This window comes from Mastigoproctus giganteus, chromosome 1 (assembly GCF_048544385.1).
Source record: "Mastigoproctus giganteus isolate SK-2022 chromosome 1, ASM4854438v1, whole genome shotgun sequence".
NCBI classification, from domain to species: domain Eukaryota; kingdom Metazoa; phylum Arthropoda; class Arachnida; order Uropygi; family Thelyphonidae; genus Mastigoproctus; species Mastigoproctus giganteus.
In genome coordinates, this window is record NC_143575.1 from 250,335,475 (window position 1) to 250,354,207 (window position 18,733).

The 18,733-nt window shown below is 37.0% G+C and overlaps 1 protein-coding gene across 1 annotated transcript in view; it reads left to right on the forward strand.

Moving 5' to 3' along the window:
• The window catches only part of LOC150091749 (CD63 antigen-like), a 103,697-nt gene that overhangs the window by 27,399 nt on the left and 57,565 nt on the right, over positions 1 to 18,733 (forward strand). The window contains exon 2 of the mRNA XM_090385544.1: positions 10,817 to 11,008. Within this exon, the coding sequence (XP_090241670.1) occupies positions 10,817 to 11,008 (192 nt within the window). The remainder of the gene's footprint in view (positions 1 to 10,816; positions 11,009 to 18,733) is intronic.

Here is an 18,733-nt window from a genome sequence, read left to right on the forward strand (position 1 = left end):
CTTAGCACATTTATTGGAAAACGAAGGTTTAGATAAAGGACGAGATTCTAAAGTGGAGTGTGGGATAAAGGATTGCATTCCTACAAGAATAATTTCACTGACACGATCTGCGCAAACGGTGACATAAAGTTTTGAAACAGTAGTTAGACCAAGGAAATGAAGAAAAGAAATCGCGCAGGTTTCGCTCCAACACAATTGATAAATTTCGGCAATCATTGCACAACACAGTACTTTACATAATACGATTTCCCTCTAACACAGTTATAATTTCGGCAAACCTTGCATAACACGGTGTTTTTGAGGATTTGTGCTGAAAAATCCTACTATTATTAATTGGATGTAATTTTTCAACATTTCTAATTTTTTTTTTTTTTTTTTTGTGAATCCCCGCTGTTGACTTGCTAGTCGTTATAAGAAAAAACAAGTGAAACCCCTGTGTTAGGTATTGTACTATTGAACTTGCGCTTGTTTTAGAACACACACACACACACACAAAAAAAAAAAAAAAAAGTGACTTCGAAGCATTGCTGAACTGTTGTATTGGAATAATTTCTTTGTTGTGAATTAAATTCCAGTCTTAAATTATGCCTAAGGAACGTAGGCATAATTTAGGTAACTGCTGATTTATAATAATGATTTCTAAATTATTTTGTGCCAGCTGTGGAAAACTATTTAAAGCAGAAAAATCTAGTAAAAGTTTTATTACTATTGGATAATGCTCCAGGCCATCCAAAAGATTTAAGTCATCCAAAATGTTGAAGTACTGTTCCCACCACCTAATACAACTTCTTTAATTCAGCCATTAGATCAAGGCATTATATCTGTCGTTAAAACTTATTACATCAGAAAATTTATAATGGATTTTGGAAGATATTGATTCCGAATTTATTGAAATGATGGAGGCATGGAAACATTTCTCAATTGTAGACTGTATCGGAATCATAACTTTATCACTCAAAGAAATAAAACTGTCAACATTAAAACAGTGTTGGAAAAATGTATGGCCAGAATCAGTTCATTCAGGAAATATGGTCCAACTGGCAGAAAACAGAATCGGTGTGATAGTAAATATTGCTAAGTCAATAGGAAGGGGAAGGTTTGATGATATGACTGCCGAAGACTTCAAGAATTACTGGTAGAAAAGAGGCTGGCGAAGTGGGTTTGGTGGAAATGACATCGGAGGTAAACCAAATCAATTCAGAGGATGATGGCACAGATTAAAATTCTGAAGTTCAAATTTTACACTAAAAAGCATACGGGAAGGCATAAACATAGCCGAGCAATTAGAATATTATTTTCTGAATGCAGATCCTTCGACTGAGAGGAATACAAATTTCAAAAGGAAGCTTCAAAAATGCTTAGCTCCATACCATACAATTTACAAAGATCTATCAAGCAAAAGCAAACAATTCCAGAATACTGATTATTTAAAGAGAGCAGAAGATACACAAAATCTAGATGCTTCAGAAAAAAGTTAAGGCGAAGATATTCTGCAACAGAGATAACATTCTCATTTGATTGTGCTTAGTAGCAGTGAAGAGGCAGAAAATTAAATGAATGTATATCATCTGACGCGGCCTCCATAGCCGAGTGGGCAGGAGCGGGAGTGCAGTAACACACGCTCTTTGAGTTGACCGGGGTTCAAGCCCCTGACTGCTGACTACGGTCGATCTGCCAACCCGCACTGGACCAGCGTGGCAGATTATGGTCCATTTCCCTCAGCATGAATTGTTGAGGAGGCTTCCATCCTGCAGTGGGTTGATAATGGCTGCACTTTACTATATCATCTGACATATATGTATATGTCAGATAACATACTGAATAAACTTCCTACAGTTTGTAGGAAGTTTGTTCAGTTACGATTTTAATAAAAATTAAGTTTCCAATAGTTATAAAATGGTGTATTTTTGTTAGCTTTTTGGAACGTAACCCCCCCCCCCCTCCTTTTTGTACTGGTTCTTAGTCTCGTATAGCACATTTTGCATTACCCAAGATTTTATGGGAACTTAACTGTGTTATGCGGGGGTTACCTGTACACATTTTTTAAAATTTTTGGCAAAATCCAGAATCTGGTTACCCCTTTGTACTTTGACTAAAAGTCAAGGAGAAGGCAGTGATTGGCAGGTGCCACTCGCTGCTTTCCCCACCCCTGTCCTCCTAGGTTGAAATGCCTCCAGTGTTTATCCCTCCACTTGCCGCTGTTTTAAAATCGGGAAATTTCTATCAGCTTGGCCTGCACTTGTATGTAGAAGGAATCTGTTTTGTAGAGACGGAATACATTTAAACAAAGGTGGTGAAAGAGTTTTTGCTAGTATTATTGGGATACCTTAAAGGTTCAAGAAAACTGCTAGTTTTAGGGGGACAAGAGTAATATAGATATGCGTTTATCTGATAATATTGTTCAAAGTAATGCTTGCATATACCTAATGCCAGGGAAGGGAGCTTAAATAACTTTAAGGGTAGTTAACTATACAAGAGCACTGTCTTAATTGTTTGTACAGTAATGTCAGAAGCATCTTCAATAAAATGAGTGAATTCGAACTGCCAGTTAGGACAAGTAAATGCTGACATAATGGGGCTTATGGAAATGTGATGCCACTCGGAGGTGGGAGATGATGAGTTTCAGTATGGTACTTATTATGTATTCAGGAAGGATAGGGAAGATAGGTGTGATGAGGGTCATGCTTCTTGTCGAAAGCTTTCCCAGATTCAGACGTTTCGCATGCTAGTATAGAATCTGTATGGTGAGATAGTTGGAAGCAAAGGTATAATGGGGGGGGGATAATCTACAGGTAAGGTGATTGTGAAGATTATGATGAGAGCCTCTACATACAAATGGAATGGGCAAGTAAGCATCAATGTCTTATTATGGGTGATTTTAATTTGCCTCTAATTGATTGGAGCAAATGGGAAGGAAACTCACTACGGGAGACAATTTTTAAATCAACTAGGTGATTGTTATTTGTATTAACATGTCAGGGAAAGTACCAGGGGAAAAGAATATTCTAGACCTCATTACCCATGAACCAGATAACGTAATAGGACTGATAGCCAGGAACCAGAAACATGAAGTGAGTACCGATTTATACGGTTGGACGATGAAGAGAGAGGTGCAGTAGTTAAAGGCAAAGGAATGGGTTATAATTTCAGAAAAGAAAATTACGATGCCTTAAGATGCTACATGGCCTCTAACTGGGTAGATATTGCACAGAGAGCGAATACAATTGAATTATGATATACTTATAAAACATTATTCACAGAAGCCTTGAATGCGTATCTCTCTATAAATTAAAAATTTTCCTCCTAGTGATATTTATTCGCCTTCGAAAGCTTTGGTTTTATCGATTTTAATTTAGTATATTTTAATGTATTTTATTGTTCTTAACCCAGTATATTTTAATGTATATTTTATATGTATATTTCATATATTTTAGTTGTAAAGTTAAATATAATTTATTGTAAATACAGACAAATATAACTTATTATAAATACATAGTTATCAAGATTCCAGTTTTCGTTTTCTTTGTGTTTTATTTCTACATAAGGTTGGTGAAAAACATTTAAAACTACAATATGCTAAATAAAACATATTGAAAAAGGAATCAGGTCAAAGCTTGTTTAGCCTGAATTATTTAAGTTCAAAGAGTTCTGGATGGAGGAACATTTTTAGTCATGTCAGCACATACATATGTGTAAAGAACCTACCCTGTATTCCGACATAAGTCGACACCTTTGCAACACTTAAACTGTCTAAATTTAAAGGTTGACTTATACACAGGAAATAAAATTTTAAACTTGAATTGAAGGCACTTTCGTAGGGTTAGAAGACATGAATTAATATCAGTATATTCAGAATTTATTACATGTACATTTTTAAACAAATATACACTGTTGCTCACCTTCTTAAAACCCAAGAATTCTCATATCTTCTTTGGGTTGTACTTTTCGAAGTTGTCAATTTCTAATACCTAATTTGCTTATCTTTTATCGAGGCATTGTTTACAGACAAATCCAATTAGTACAGTGCTAGATAGACAAGGAAAAGCTCAACTAAGTTAGTTTCCCGTGCAGCGCTGTAGTGGAGAGTACATGCTGTATACCTCTGGATTTTTTTTTTTTTTTTTTTTTTTAGGTGAATAGAGGTAGGAATCAAACTGCCTCTCAGTTTGATTCCTACCTGTGATCAAGGCAGTATGTCAAAGATTTTTCCCTTAAGGAAGGAAAGTTTTTAGCGAATCATTTATCTTTTTTTTAGAAATATTTAGGTGGAAGAAATTTTTTTTTTTTTTTTTAGCAAATTATTCATCATATTTTTTTAGGAATTATTCTTCGTCATGTTGTAGTGTGTTTTAGGGTTTTTATTTTAAACTTTGACACAATGTCTTCAGTCACTTGGGGTTTCTTGGTGAATTGGATAGATTCGGGGTCGGGTTGGGGTCTTCAGCTGTGATCCCAGGGGTGTCTGATCACTCATGAGCTCAGATCCTATGGAAAAGATTGAACACATTTAAATATATTTTAATGATGTATATATAATTTAATCATTTTAAACAGTGTAAAATAGAAGTCTGATTTGGAGAGTTTGAACAGAAGTCATCCTATGAAAAAGATTGTAAGTAATAGTATTCCAGAAATTGTTAAGCTGTCAAACAGACTATGAGAAATCACTGGCTAAGAAAACAAAGGACAAGGAGTTTTAGATGTATGTAAATAAAAAGAAGGGTGCAAATCAGATAGGATACTTAATGATGTAGGGACTGATCCCAAACAAGACTGCACTTACTATCTCCACCACCCACCCTGGGGTGACAACAGTAACTGCATTGTTCCAGAGTCAAAAGTGTAAATCAGTTTATCCTATATCTCTAATACTGACTTCATTTGCTGTCACAAAGTACAGGTTTAGCATTTTAATTGGGGGAATCAGAGTGGTATTAATAGTGGCAGATGATGCAAGAAGGCAAGCCTATAAAGCATCAGTGGGGGGTGGAACCTTCCCATATCAGCACATGCTTCTTGATTAGACCGGGGTTCGAGCCCGTCACCACCAAATACGGAGTATCTGGAAAGGTCAAGGAATGACCACCGCATATCCCGGAGCAATATGGCCTTAGTTGCTAATGCTCCTAAAAACCAAATAACAACAACAACAACAACCTTCCCATATCACCTGTCCATCTGTCAAATAACTTTTCTAGTTTTTCCTTTAATTTATTCCAACTATGCACTTCCAGACATCCTGCAACCATCCTTCCTCAATTTGAATTTATGCCTACTCATGTGTATAGTCTGAGCAAGAGGAAGAATCCCATCAGCATTCAGCTTGCTCAATCCATTCCAGGGGCTCATGTCTGGTGAGTACGGGCTTGGCACACCCAGGATCCTGAGCTGGATATCATCATTTTTCTCTTTATTGGTGATTTCCCCCCCCCCTCTCTCAGGGTAACTCAGAAATTTTTTTTTGGCTGGTGCAGCATAAGCTTCCTTGCACTATATGGCTAATAATAATAATCCTTAAACACTTCAATCAGATTGCCTCACAGGTGTCAAGTCTTCAATTTTCAGAACTGAAGCTCTTCTTGGTAAGACCCCCCCCACCAATCTCATTGCCATTCTTTGTACCTATTTCAGCAGCTGTACATCATTCCTAAAATGAGGCTTCCAGGCCTGTATGCAGTACTTGAGATGCAGCCTGACCACTGCTTTATACAATGGGATAATCTCCATATCCTTGCTAGCAAAATTCCTGTATATCATTGACAAAACCCCATAACTGTCCTGGCAGCCCATCTGCATTGCTGGGAGAACTTCATATCATACTACCTCCAGATCGTTTTAATTTTCCACTACACTGAATGTAGTACAGTACAGTTCATATGTTACTCTGGGTTTACTGCATATGCAAATGCAGTACTTTACATTTGTCAATGTTAAACTTGAATTGCTATTTCTCAGCCCATTTGCCTTAGTTTTCTATATCTTGTTTCAGCAGCATACCTTCATTACTGTGATTAATCACCCTGCAAAAGGTTTACAGGGTGATTAATCACCTGCAAACTGAGACATTTAGCTTCATATACCCTCATCAATATTATTAATAAATACAAAAAGGAATTGTCCCAGCATTGAACCCTGGGGGACTCCACTAATAACATTAGTCCAAGAAGAGCAGTGTCCATTAATAACCACTGTGTTATCCCATTCAACTATCCTTTTATCAGTGGTGCATTATACCTTCATGGGGTCCCAAGGCAAAATTCCATCTAAAGAAAAAAACTAATAAAGAACATTTTGAATTTCATTTTATTGTGACAACAAAACAAAAAAAATTATACGACATAAGGACTAAATATAAAATTTCATCAAAATTTATAAAACATTTTTGAAAAAAAAACAATTTTAAAATTAATCTTCAAGTAAAGTTCATTGACCTTGGCAGGTAGAAAGTTCAGTTTTCGATAAAAAATCATTTAAAAATAATAGTGAAAAACAGCAATGAGTTTTTGAAACAGTGATTTTGCCCCCCCCCTTGCTGAGGGGGTCTTTTTTGCCTATAGGATAATGTGCCACTACCCTTTATGCAGAGCAGTAACATGCCCTTAATGCCACATTTTTCCAACTAGTGTAGTAGTAGTCTTATGTGCAACAATATCAAATGCTTTCCTGAAATCAGAGTATATGATATCAAAAATATTTTTTGCATCCAGTTCTTTTATTACTGCATCATTGTATCCAATCAGGTTGGTTGGACAAAATTGACCCTTAACAAATCCATGCTGTGATTGCAGTATAATTGTATTCCTGTCTAGATGGTTCTGCATTACTTCTTTAACCAGTGAATCCATTATGTTCCCTGGAACAGAAGTTAAGCTAAAAAGTCTATAATTACTTGTCACCCTCTGATCCTCCTTTGTGAATTAGGGACACACTGCGCATCTCTAGTCCATAGGGATCTCCCCTGAATCCAAAGATGTTATCATAATTATCTAAGGGTTTGCTTACCTCTTTGCTGCCTGCCTCCTTTAATATAGCTGGATAGATCCCATGCGCCCCCAGGTACTTTATGTTAAGTTTCAATAAATTGCTTTCTTGCATGATTTGCCACTACTAATGCTAATTTCTCTTCCATTTTCCACTTGGTTAACACAATCATTTAGCTCCCTCTTAGAATTTGAACTTTTGCCATCCCCTTCCCTAAAGAACTCTCCATGCATGAATGTAGATGCAAAATACCTATTCAGTTTGTCAACAACCTGAGCAGGATCAACAGTGAAACCATCAAAAAATCACACCAGGGACTCCCATCTGCCGAGTATGGGCTTGGCACACCCAGGGTCCTGAGCTGGATATCATTCTTCTTTCTTGGTGATTTTTCTCTCTCTCACTCTCACTCTCTCACACACACACAGGGCAACTCAAATTTGTTTTTGGCTGGTGTGGCTTCCTTCCACCATATGGCTAATAATAACATCAAGTGGCCCAATATGATTCAACCCTTTCCTTCTGCTGCTAATATAAGCAAAGTCCTTGCCAGACACTTCTCGTAATCCTGCTTAGCTTGCCTAAACTCCTTTGTGACTTGATTATATCTACTACAGTCTTCTGTATCACCTATAATTTATATGCATCTCATTCATTTTACTTCTCTGCCACCAATATCATCAGTTCATCTGACATCCAATTAGGTCTGTCTTGAATGATATTTCTTAGTTGGTATGAAAAGCTTATTAGCTTCTATCACTTCCCTGAATGCTTCCCATTTAGGATTTGATGTCGGCAATATCATCAGATGGTGCCACTGTATAGAACTTAAACTATCTAAGACCATTGTAATCGCCCTTATGAAAGAAATGCTTCCTTTTACCCTTGACAGCAGTTATGTCTTTAAGTAAATCCCATAACAGTACACTATGGTACCACCCAGTGTGTCATTACCTGCAGATAAGCCAGATTTAAAATTGTTGTGGCCCTAAGCTATAACATGTATGAGGCCCTTCCCCGCCCTCCACCAAATAATAATAAATTAAAATTTCTAAATTGAAAATAAATTAAATAGGCTGTACAATTTAACAGGATTTGATAAGCATGTAATATGTATTATAAAAAGCCAAGTTATATTTGTGCATCTTCTTTAACTTTAAATAACAAAATTATGAAACTTTTGCTCAACATAAAACTGGCTTTAAAAATTCCTGCTTATGGAATCAGTTTCCCTTTTTCTCCTCTTAAGATAAACTTCCCTCCAGTTGACGACACTGGTACTTGTATTTGCAATGAACTCTATTTTGCCTATACTTATCACACCACCTATGTGTATGGGATCAGCACAGCAGATGCATGCACCAGCACACATCTGAATCCAAAAAACCACACCACATTCTCATTCTACTATTGTCATTGTCAGCAAGCGAGCTGCTTGCAGTAGCAACTGATTAGCAACAGTGATAGTCAAAAACCATAAAAAATTATCATTGTATGATGTTTATGGTTCACCTATATATGACACTCATAATTTTTTATTTATTTTTATTTTTTATATGGAGTGAGGCCCCTTGTAAAGAGGCTTGCATCTGGTGAGTATGGGCTTGGCACACCCAGGGTCCTGAGCTGGATATCATCATTCTTTCCTTTCTTGTATTCCTTTCTGTCTTTGGCTGGTACAGCATAAGTCTCAGGCTTCTTTGCACCATATGGCTAATAATAATAATAATAATAATAAGCCTTAAGCTGTAACTTGTTTAGCTTATATGTAAATCTGGCCCTGCCTGCAGGTTGTAAATGTATGAAGAATTGCTGCTGGTAATTAGATCAAGAGTATTGCTTCTTGTTGCCTCTCTAACATTCTGCTCTAGAAAACGGTTGTTCAATAAATCCACAATTATTCACCTATTATATCCATAATAATTAAGAAATAAATCTAATAATCAAGAAATAAATAACATAATAAATCCACATATTATGACTATTAGTTAACAAATTTAGCCAGCTAATAACAGAAAAAAAAAAAGTTGATTATATGAGGATGCAATTTTATCCATAAGTACAGGCAACCCCTCATATAACACGGTACTTCTACAATGTTTCGCTCTAATGTGGTTTGAGAATTGCTGGAAATCTCGCATAACACGGTATTTTTGAGCTTTCGTGCTGGGAAAACCCTGCTATTATGTTAGATGTAATTTTCAACATTTCCATTCCTTTTTGTGAATCCCCTGTTGACTCGCTAGTTGTTATTGCCTTCGTGATATTTTTCTAAAGTACATTTCTGGAGGTCACTACCATAAAACAAAAACAATTTGCAATTTCCGATTTATTGGTCTTTTCTGTTAGTGCAATCAATTATAAACGGGTAGTAAACTCTATCTTATTTTATTTGCGATAGTACCAATAGCTGGAATTCTCTGGGTTTCCCCTTCCATGAAATATTCAATCATATAAAAAACATTTTCAGAAACTCATTACTCTGTATCTTATTTGTGTGTGCTGTATTCTTTGTTATTAATTGCTTTATCATTTTTACTGTTTTAAATTTTACAACCAAAAAAAAAAGTCAGTGAACAAAAATATCAATTAGTTAGTATGTACATATTACAGTACGTAATATGTACGTAAGCGTATTTTTATTTTGCTAACTAGAAAATATTCTTCCAATTTTCACGTATCATTTAAATTTGTTAATTGGTAAGGTAATAAAGTTAAATTTGTGCTTTATATCTCGGTATAGTTTAGGGATAAAGCCTCAGATTACATATATAGTTTAACTAATGTACAAGTTAGTGCATTTGCATAATTTCTGTACATAGCCAACTACATAAGTAGTTATAAATTGGCATCATTAAGTATATCTTATATTGTGAATACCTTCACAACAAGTTGCCACGATATTGTCATCATTGCAACACCCGGGTATCTGCCCACCCACTGATGAGGAGCTTATAAGTGCTGAAACGGTGCTGTATGGGTGATGGTATCCGCTGAGAATAAGTAACAATAGTCTTCTCCTATGGTGAAGCATTACTTATTCGAGGTAGTGCAATATCGTAGCAACTCATTGTGAAGGTATTCACAATATGAGATATACTTAATGATGCCAATTTATAACTACTTATGTAGTTGGCTATGTACAGAAATTCACTAATTTGTACATTAGTACTTCATATCTTTAAAGCGGGGGTCCACTGTATTTTGTTGGGAGATCCTTGGGTTAGGTTCTGTGCTATTGAACTTGTGCTGGTTTGATACTATAAAAAAATTGTGACTTAAGCATGCAGTTTGATCTAGATGCTGCAGAAGAGATTGTGCTTAGCAGCGATGAAGAGGAAGAAAATTAAATGAACGTACATTATCTGACATAAGTATCACAGTTTGTAAGGTTAAGACGTTTGTTCAGTTATTACTATTTAAGTTACTACTATTGTAAAAATATCAAATATTATAATATTAAATAATAAATTAAATTATAATAATTAAACTATAATTTAAATTATAAATTAAATATTAAAATAGTCCCGTATAACACGGTTTCGCATTACACAAGATTTTGTAGGAACCAAACTACCGTGTTATACGAGGGTTACCTGTACTGTGCTTTTATCTGACTTCTTTAGGAGGTCTAAAGATCTTAGTAAGTGCACTGTTTACTTGTAGAGACAGTTGGCCGACTTAGATATTTTCAAAAATACTATGTATGTTAAGCTAATCAACTTGGTTCTTTTTTAGAAATTTTTACTAGGAAAATATGTATAATTTGCCTTAAATTTATTGCCTTTTAAATCTTGAATGTAATCAGTATGATAGCTTTTTCCCTTCATTCCAGATTGTTGGCATTGCTATTATTGCAGTTGGAAGTTATGTCATCCATTATGCAAGTAAATTTCAAATTATTATTGGTGACCAACCATTTACGTCTCCTCCAGTGATCCTTGTCATTGTGGGATGTGTTGTTTTCATCTTGTCCTTCCTTGGATGCTGTGGTGCGATAAAAGAAAGCTCTTGTATGCTAAATACTGTAAGTACTAACTTTTTCTTTTAGAATTTATCTGGATTAGTGATGTTATCTAAATTAAATACTATGATATTGGATTTTCAGTGCTAGAAAATTCAATTTGATTAGTAGTCTCTTGATTATCCAAATTGTGGATTAACTAGGGTCTCTCTATGGCAGTGGTGTCCAACGTTTTCCCATACAGGGGCCAGATTCAAAGTTAGATTTGTTTCTTGGGTTGCATTGAGTGATTCAACAAAAAATTAAGTTTGTCACATTTCCCATATCTTATTACATGTAAAAGGATGTTTCGTTTTTCATGTTGCCATTTTTTATTTTCAGGCTATATATAAAAAAATGCAAATTCCCAATGCTTACGTGCAACAAATCTGTCAGTGATTTATTTTTTAGATTTTATTAAAATTATAAAAAATATTACTTTTTTTTTTTTTAAAGTACTTGACATTTTTGTTTTTAAATGTTCAATTTAGAAAATTTGCAACCTGAAAAGGATCACTGCTTTTCAATATTAAGGTGAATAAATAAATATAATGTTGCACCTAATGTTTTGTGTTGTTAGTTTTGTAATTTTGAACACTTTTTTTTTTTTCCCCTTTTTTTTTTTTTTCCCCTTTTTGCAACACTCCTTTATATCGATCATAAGACATTCTTGAAATCAATGTTGTTTTAAATTATATTCTTTAAAAATTGACACAGTCTCCTTGCATATCAAACATTGTTTTTTTCATTGTACTCAATGATTAAATAGTCTTCAGTCCACCTTTGATTAAAAACACGACATTCCAAATAGACATTCCTCTTTCGGAACATTTTTAAGGCTTATTTTTTTAATTCAATACAAATTAATAATAATTCAATACAATGAACAAGTTATATCAAAATAGTAGAATTTCACAATATGAAAAGATGATACATACATAACTGTGTTTAGCAGTGCATATGACTGCACTGAACTGTATACATGTTACACTTGCATGCCTGTACATGCAGTGGCACAACTCTAATGTTGTTTTAGTTCACTTTCTGTGCAGGCTGTACAAAAAATTATTTGCGGGTGTGGGTTGGACACCACTGCTCTATGGAATGCAGAAATCTAAGTTGGATAACAAAAAGAAATATGTGCAGATTCCACATAATTCTTTTTGTTATTGTATTTTTGAATGTTTCAGTATACCAGCCTCCTGAATTTCTCAGAACCTGCATCCTCACCTTTGCTTTCTGCTTACCAAGTAGCTTACCCTATCTCATATATATTAGTAAACCTTCAGTTTTAATTTGTCTGTATGCATTAGACATCTTAAAAAGAAAAAGGATTGTTCTTTCTAAGAAAAATGCTTCATCTCATCAAGAAACATGGAATTTCAATCATCTGGGAAAAATATAGTGATAAAGAATATAATTAAATACACCATTTTAAACTTTCTTGCCTTTTTCTCAAAATTATGTAGCATGCCATGCAACAACAAGCCTAAAAAGGTAAACTGCAGCCATTATCAATCCACTGTGGGATGGAAGCCTCTTCAACAATTCATGTTGAGGAAAATGGACTATAATCTGCCACACTGGTCCAGTGCGGGTTGGCAGATTGACCGTATTTAGCAGCCAGGGGCTTGAACCCCGGTCTACTCAAAGAGCATGTGCTACTGCACTCCTGCTACTGACCACTCAGCTACGAAAGCCGCCTACTCCTGACTTTTTAATTTTGTTTGCTGCAGGGTTAAGTTGCAGTCCTTTGGCTACAAAGTAGTGCTCAGTTATCAATTAATTTATTAATTTCATGATAACATCATTGACTTTAAGGTTATTTTAATTTACACTATAGTAAAAGTCACTACTATACATGGCTACCTGCATCATCTTGTGCAGGGTTGTTAAGGACACTACTGATGCTATGCTGCTGCAACAGGATCTGGAAAGGTTGAGCAGATGGGCTGAGAGGTGGCAAATGAAGTTTAACATTGACAAATGTAAAGTACTAAATATGGGAAACAGTAACCCCAGATCAACGTATCAACTCTGTGGTACTACGCTGACAGTGGTAGAGAATGAAAAGGACCTGGGGGTAATTGTGCAGGCAGATATCAAGTTCTCTGAGCAGTGCAGACGAGCTGCAGGAGTAGCTCATGGTGTCTTGTCAATGATATACAGGAATTTTTCTAGCAGGGATAGGGATGTGATTATTCCCTTGTATAAGGCATTGGTCAGGCCACACCTTGAGTACTGTATACAGGTCTGGAGGCCTCATTTCAAGAAAGATGTAGAGCTGCTGGAACGAGTACAGAGAAGAGCAACAAGATTAGCATTAGCATTAGTAGAGGCATTTGATGCAAGAAAGCAAGCTTATGCAGCATCAGCCAAAAAAAAAAAAAAAAAAAACCCCCACTTCCACTTCACCCCTCTGTTCGTTCAAAATACCTGTCCAGCTGAGCCTTAAACTTATTTAGGCTATCAACCTCCACCACAAGGGATGGAAGTCTGTTCCACCAACCAACCACCTGCTGGCTAAAGGCAAATTTCCGCACGTCTATCCTACATCTGTCTTTCCTCAATTTGAATTTATGCCCTCTCAGGTGATTTTTCTGAGCTAGAGGAAGAATCCCATCAGCATTGAGCATGCTTAAACCATTCAAGGCTTTATACACCTCTATCAGATCACCTCGCTGGTGCCTAGTCTCCAGACACTGTAATTTGCAAAACTTAAGCCTTTCTTCGTAAGAGCACCCCTTTGTTCCATTCACTAATCTTGTTGCCCTTCTCTGTACTCGTTCCAGCAGCTCTACATCCTTCTTGAAATGAGGCCTCCAGACCTGTATACAGTACTCTAGGTGTGGCCTGACCATCGCCTTATACAATGGTATAATCACCTCCTTATCCCTGCTGGAAAAATTCCTGTATATCATTGACAATACTCCATGAGCTACTCTTGCAGCCCATCTGCACTGCTCAGAGAACTTCAAAATTGGAGCAGTGTGACATTGGAGTGCAAATTGCTGCTATGGATAAAGGGGTGGTTGAGGGGGAGAAGACAGAGAGTGTAATCAATGACACTGCTCATCGTGGACTGATGTTATTAGTGGAGTCCCTCAGGGCTCAGTGTTGGGTCCATTATTGTTTTCTGTATTTTAGAAATCCTGTTGCAGCAGCATAGTGTCAGTAGTGTCCTTGACAACCCTGCCAACCTTTGTATCGTCTGCAAACTTGGACATTAAGCCCGATATACCATCATCAATATCATTTATAAATACAGAAAACAATAATGGACCCAACACTGAGCCCCTGAGGGACTCCACTAATAACATCAGTCCACGATGAGCAGTGTCCATTGATTACCACTCTCTGTCTTCTCCCCCTCAACCACCCCTTTATCCATAGCAGCAATTTGCCTCCAATGTCACACTGCTCCAATTTGTGTAGCAGTCTTCCATGTGCAACAGTATCAAAAGCCTTTCTAAGATCCAAGTATATAATATCAAAGTTATTCCCTGAATCCAGTTCTTTTGTGACTGCATCATAGTATCTAATCAAGTTGGTCAAACAAGACTTCCCCTTAACAAAACCATGCTGTGTCTGAGCTATAACTGAAGTCTTGTCTAAATGATCCTGCAATGCTTCTTTAACCAGTGCCTCCATTAATTTTCCTGGAACAGAAGTTAAGCTCACAGGTCTATAATTACTTGTGTCAGCCTTTGATCCTCCTTTGTGAATTGGGGTCACATTTGCACATTTCCAGTCTATGAGTACCTCCCCTGAGTCCAAGGAAGCTCTCATAATTATGGCTAAGGGTTTGCTTACTTCCTTTGCTGCCTCCTTTAATATAACTGGATAGATCCCATCCACCCCGGGTGCCTTTCTTGTGTTTATCTTCAACAGTTTCTCCTCCACTTTACTCCCATTATTTCAAGATTCTGTAGCTTACTGCTAGAGTTGAATACACCTCTGGCATTCCCCTCGCTGAATAACTCCTCATGTGTGAATGTCGATGCAAAATATTCATTTAGTTTGTTAGCTACCTGAGCAGGATCATCAACACTTGACCCATCAATATCAAGTGGACCAATCTGATTCATCCCCTTCCTTCTAGAGTTTACATAAGTAAAGAACTCTTTGCTGTTTTTCTTTGCATCCCTTGCCAAGGATTTCTCGTAATCTGCCTTCGCCTGCCTAACCTCCTTTGTAACTTGGTTGCATATCAACTTGTATCTATCATAGGCTTCTGTGTCATGTGTTAATTTGTATGTATCCCATGCATTTTTCGTCTCTGCCATATGCCTCATTAGTTCATCTGACATCCATTTTGGCCTAAACCTTGAACAATATTTCTTAGTTGGTATGTAAAGCCTAGTAGCTTCCAAGATAAGTTCTTTGAATGCTTCCCATTTTGAATTTGCTGTTGGTAACATCATCAGTTGGTCCCACTGTATAGAATTTAAATACTGTCTCAGTCCATCGTAGTCGCCTTTACGGAAGCAATAACCCTTCCCTTTACCCCTAATGGTAGTTACCTCTTTGAGTAAATCCCACTTCAGCACACTGTGATCACTGCCACCTAGTGGTTCATTTATCTGCAGATTCTTAATGCATGAAGAATCACTGCTGATAATCAAATCAAGAGTATATTACTCCCTCTAGTTGCCTCCCGAACATGCTGATGTAGAAAACAATCATCCAATAAATCCACAAAAGTCCTGCTAGTGTGTGAGTAACCAGCCCCCAAATTCCAGTCAATATCTGGGAAATTAAAATCTCCCATTATAAGACACTCTGATTTACTGGCCCACTCTATTTCCCTGTACAGTTCCTTATTATACTCATCAGAGTCATTAGGCCTATAGCACACTCCTACTCTCAATTTTGATCTCCCAATGTTTATGTCACACCAAACTGACTCCACACTGCACTGTCCAGCGATGTCGACTGGCTTCACTTCCTTGGTTTTTATGTGTTTCTTAACTAATAGCATAACCCCTCCTCCCTTCCTATCCTGTCTATCCTTTCTGTAGACGTTGTACTCCCCAAATTGCAGTTCTGCATCCCTTATATCTGTGTGACACCACGTCTCTGATATCCCAACAATATCCGCCTTCGATGTTTTGAGCAATACCGCAAATTCATCAAATTTATTTACTAAACTCCTAGCATTGGTGTACACGCAAGTATACCTGCACCTGTTTCTATTCTTAGCTACCCTAACACAACCCATGTGTTTACTTGTACCGCAATGGCTCCCAGCAGTCTCTGAAATACCATGCATCTTGTTTTTCAGGCTTCTGCTAGTGAATGGAACAAAGGGTTTCTCTTACGAAGAAAGGCTTAAGTTTTGCAAATTACAGAGTCTGGAGACTAGGCATCGGAGAGGTGATCTGATAGAGGTGTATAAGGCTTTGAATGGCTTGAGCATGCTCAATGCCGATGGGATTCTTCCTCTTGCTCAGAATAATCACCTGAGAGGGCATAAATTCAAATTGAGGAAGGACGGATGTCAGATAGATGTGTGGAAATTTGCCTTTAGCCAGCGGTTAGTTGGTTTGTGGAATAGACTTCCATCATTTATTGTTGAAGTTGATAGCCTAAACAAATTTAAGGCTCAGCTGGACAGGTATTTCGAACAAACAGAGGGGTGAAAATGGAGTAGTGGTTGTTTTTTTTTTTTTTTTTTTTGGCTGATGCTGAATAAGCTTGCTTTCTTGCATCATATGCCTCTACTAATGCTAATGCTAAACCCAATATTAACATAATTCTGAAAGAGATTAGCATTTTTAATGCTAAAAATGCTAATCTCTTTCTCTTGAAACGGGTAGAAAAGACATGCAACAATAGAATCCCAGTGAGATAGAGAATGGAATGAGCTTGCACAAGAGAAATCATTAATTAACCCAACCACTCTTTTGCAAATTCAGAAGTTTCAGGTCTCTATAGCCAGGTGGGAAGGAGCAGCAGTGCGTATCACACGCTTCTTGATTAGAACGGGTTCGAGCCAGTCACCACCGTTGCTAATGCTCCTTAAAAAAAAAAAAAACCAAAAACCAGAAGTTTCAGCAGGATTTTTGGGAATGGTATTAGTGGAAACTGTTCAGTAGTGTTTCCCCCCCCCCCCGTGCCAAGCTTACCTTCCAATAAAAGCGAAGGACTTATTGATCCTCATCAGGTATTAGGCTGTCTCTGTGAAATAATGAGTTTTAACCTTTTTGCATTATCTGTTTGTTTTGAAAATAGTGCAATATCAGAGCAACTTGTTGTGAAGGTTAATTGCAACTTTTTGGTTGCAACTCTTGCCCATCTATTCCCACCTCTGTCAAAACTAGATTGTATTAATGCCACTTCAGCCAAAGATAAAGCTCATCTGCAGGGGATGAGGAAAATAGCGGGACAAATTCACTAGAAAAGGTTGAAATTGAAGTAGTTGCTCTTGACATTTCAAAGGCTCTTGATCATGTTTGGCATAAAGGTCTTCTAAATAAGCTTCCATCGTATGGTTTTCAAGAGTCTTTTTTGTAATGGGTATCCAATTATCTCTGACTGCTCACTGCAGATGATGATAGATGGCTCTGTCTTCTAATTCCTCCACTAATGCAGATGTTCCCCAAGATTCAGTTCTTTCTCCCACTCTTTTCCTCTTGTACATTAATGACCTCCTTAAATTGACTGGAAATCCTATCCATAGTTTTGCTGATGATAGCACATTGCCTTCCACCTTCCAATTTGAGAAAACCTGCCCTGCACAGACAGCTTCAACTTCTCAAATATCCACTACCAATTCCTTAAATGCTGATCTCCAGGTAATTCTCCACTGGGGCAAAGATAACTTAGTTTGGTTTCAATTCTTCTAAAATTCAGTCCTGTCTTATATCTCACAAAAAGGATTCTTCTGCTGCTATGATTGTCTTCGATGACACTGATTTCTAGGTAAGGTCATATATCTCTATTGGGGATTATCTTGACTTGTAATCTCTCTTGGCATAAGCAAATACTGCCTCCTCTGCATCTAAAAAAACACATCTCTGTGTTACTTTTCTTCCAAACAGCTGTTCAATCAAATTGCAAATCCACCCTACCATGGAATATTGTTTCCACATTTGGGATGGTGCCCTCAAAACTTCTTTCAGGCTTCTAGATTTCATTCAAAAAAAGAGCAGTTAGGTTAATTAATGACCCATCTCTAACAAAGTTTCTACTCTGTCTCATAGACTGTGTTTCAGCTGAATGCCTTTTCTATAGGTGCTTCTAAGGGCACTGGTCTTCTGAATTGGCTTCTATAATTCCTGCTGTTTCTTCCAAACCTGAAGGGGGGGAAATGTTTAGACTGGATTGCAGGAAGTTTTATTTTAGGCACCGAATTATAAATTACTGGAATAAATTACCTACATTGTTTGTTATTTGGTTTTTAGGAGCATTAGCAACTAAGGCCATATTGCTCCGTGGATATGTGGTGGTCATTCCCTGACCTTTCTGCATCCTCCGTATTTGGTAGTCACGGGCTCGAACCCCGGTCTAATCAAGAAGCGTGTGCTACGCACTGCTGCTCCTGCCCACCTGGCTACAGAGGCACCCTACCTACATGGGTGATAGAGGTCAACAGTTTGGGGAAATTCAAAGGTCGGCTGGATAGTACCTGTGTGAGGAGGGAAATGCAAGGTTGTCTATTTTCTTTTATTTTATTATTATTATGTTGCTTTTTTTTTGTTTTTTTTTGCTAATGCAGCATAAGCCTTAGGCATCCTTGCACCATGT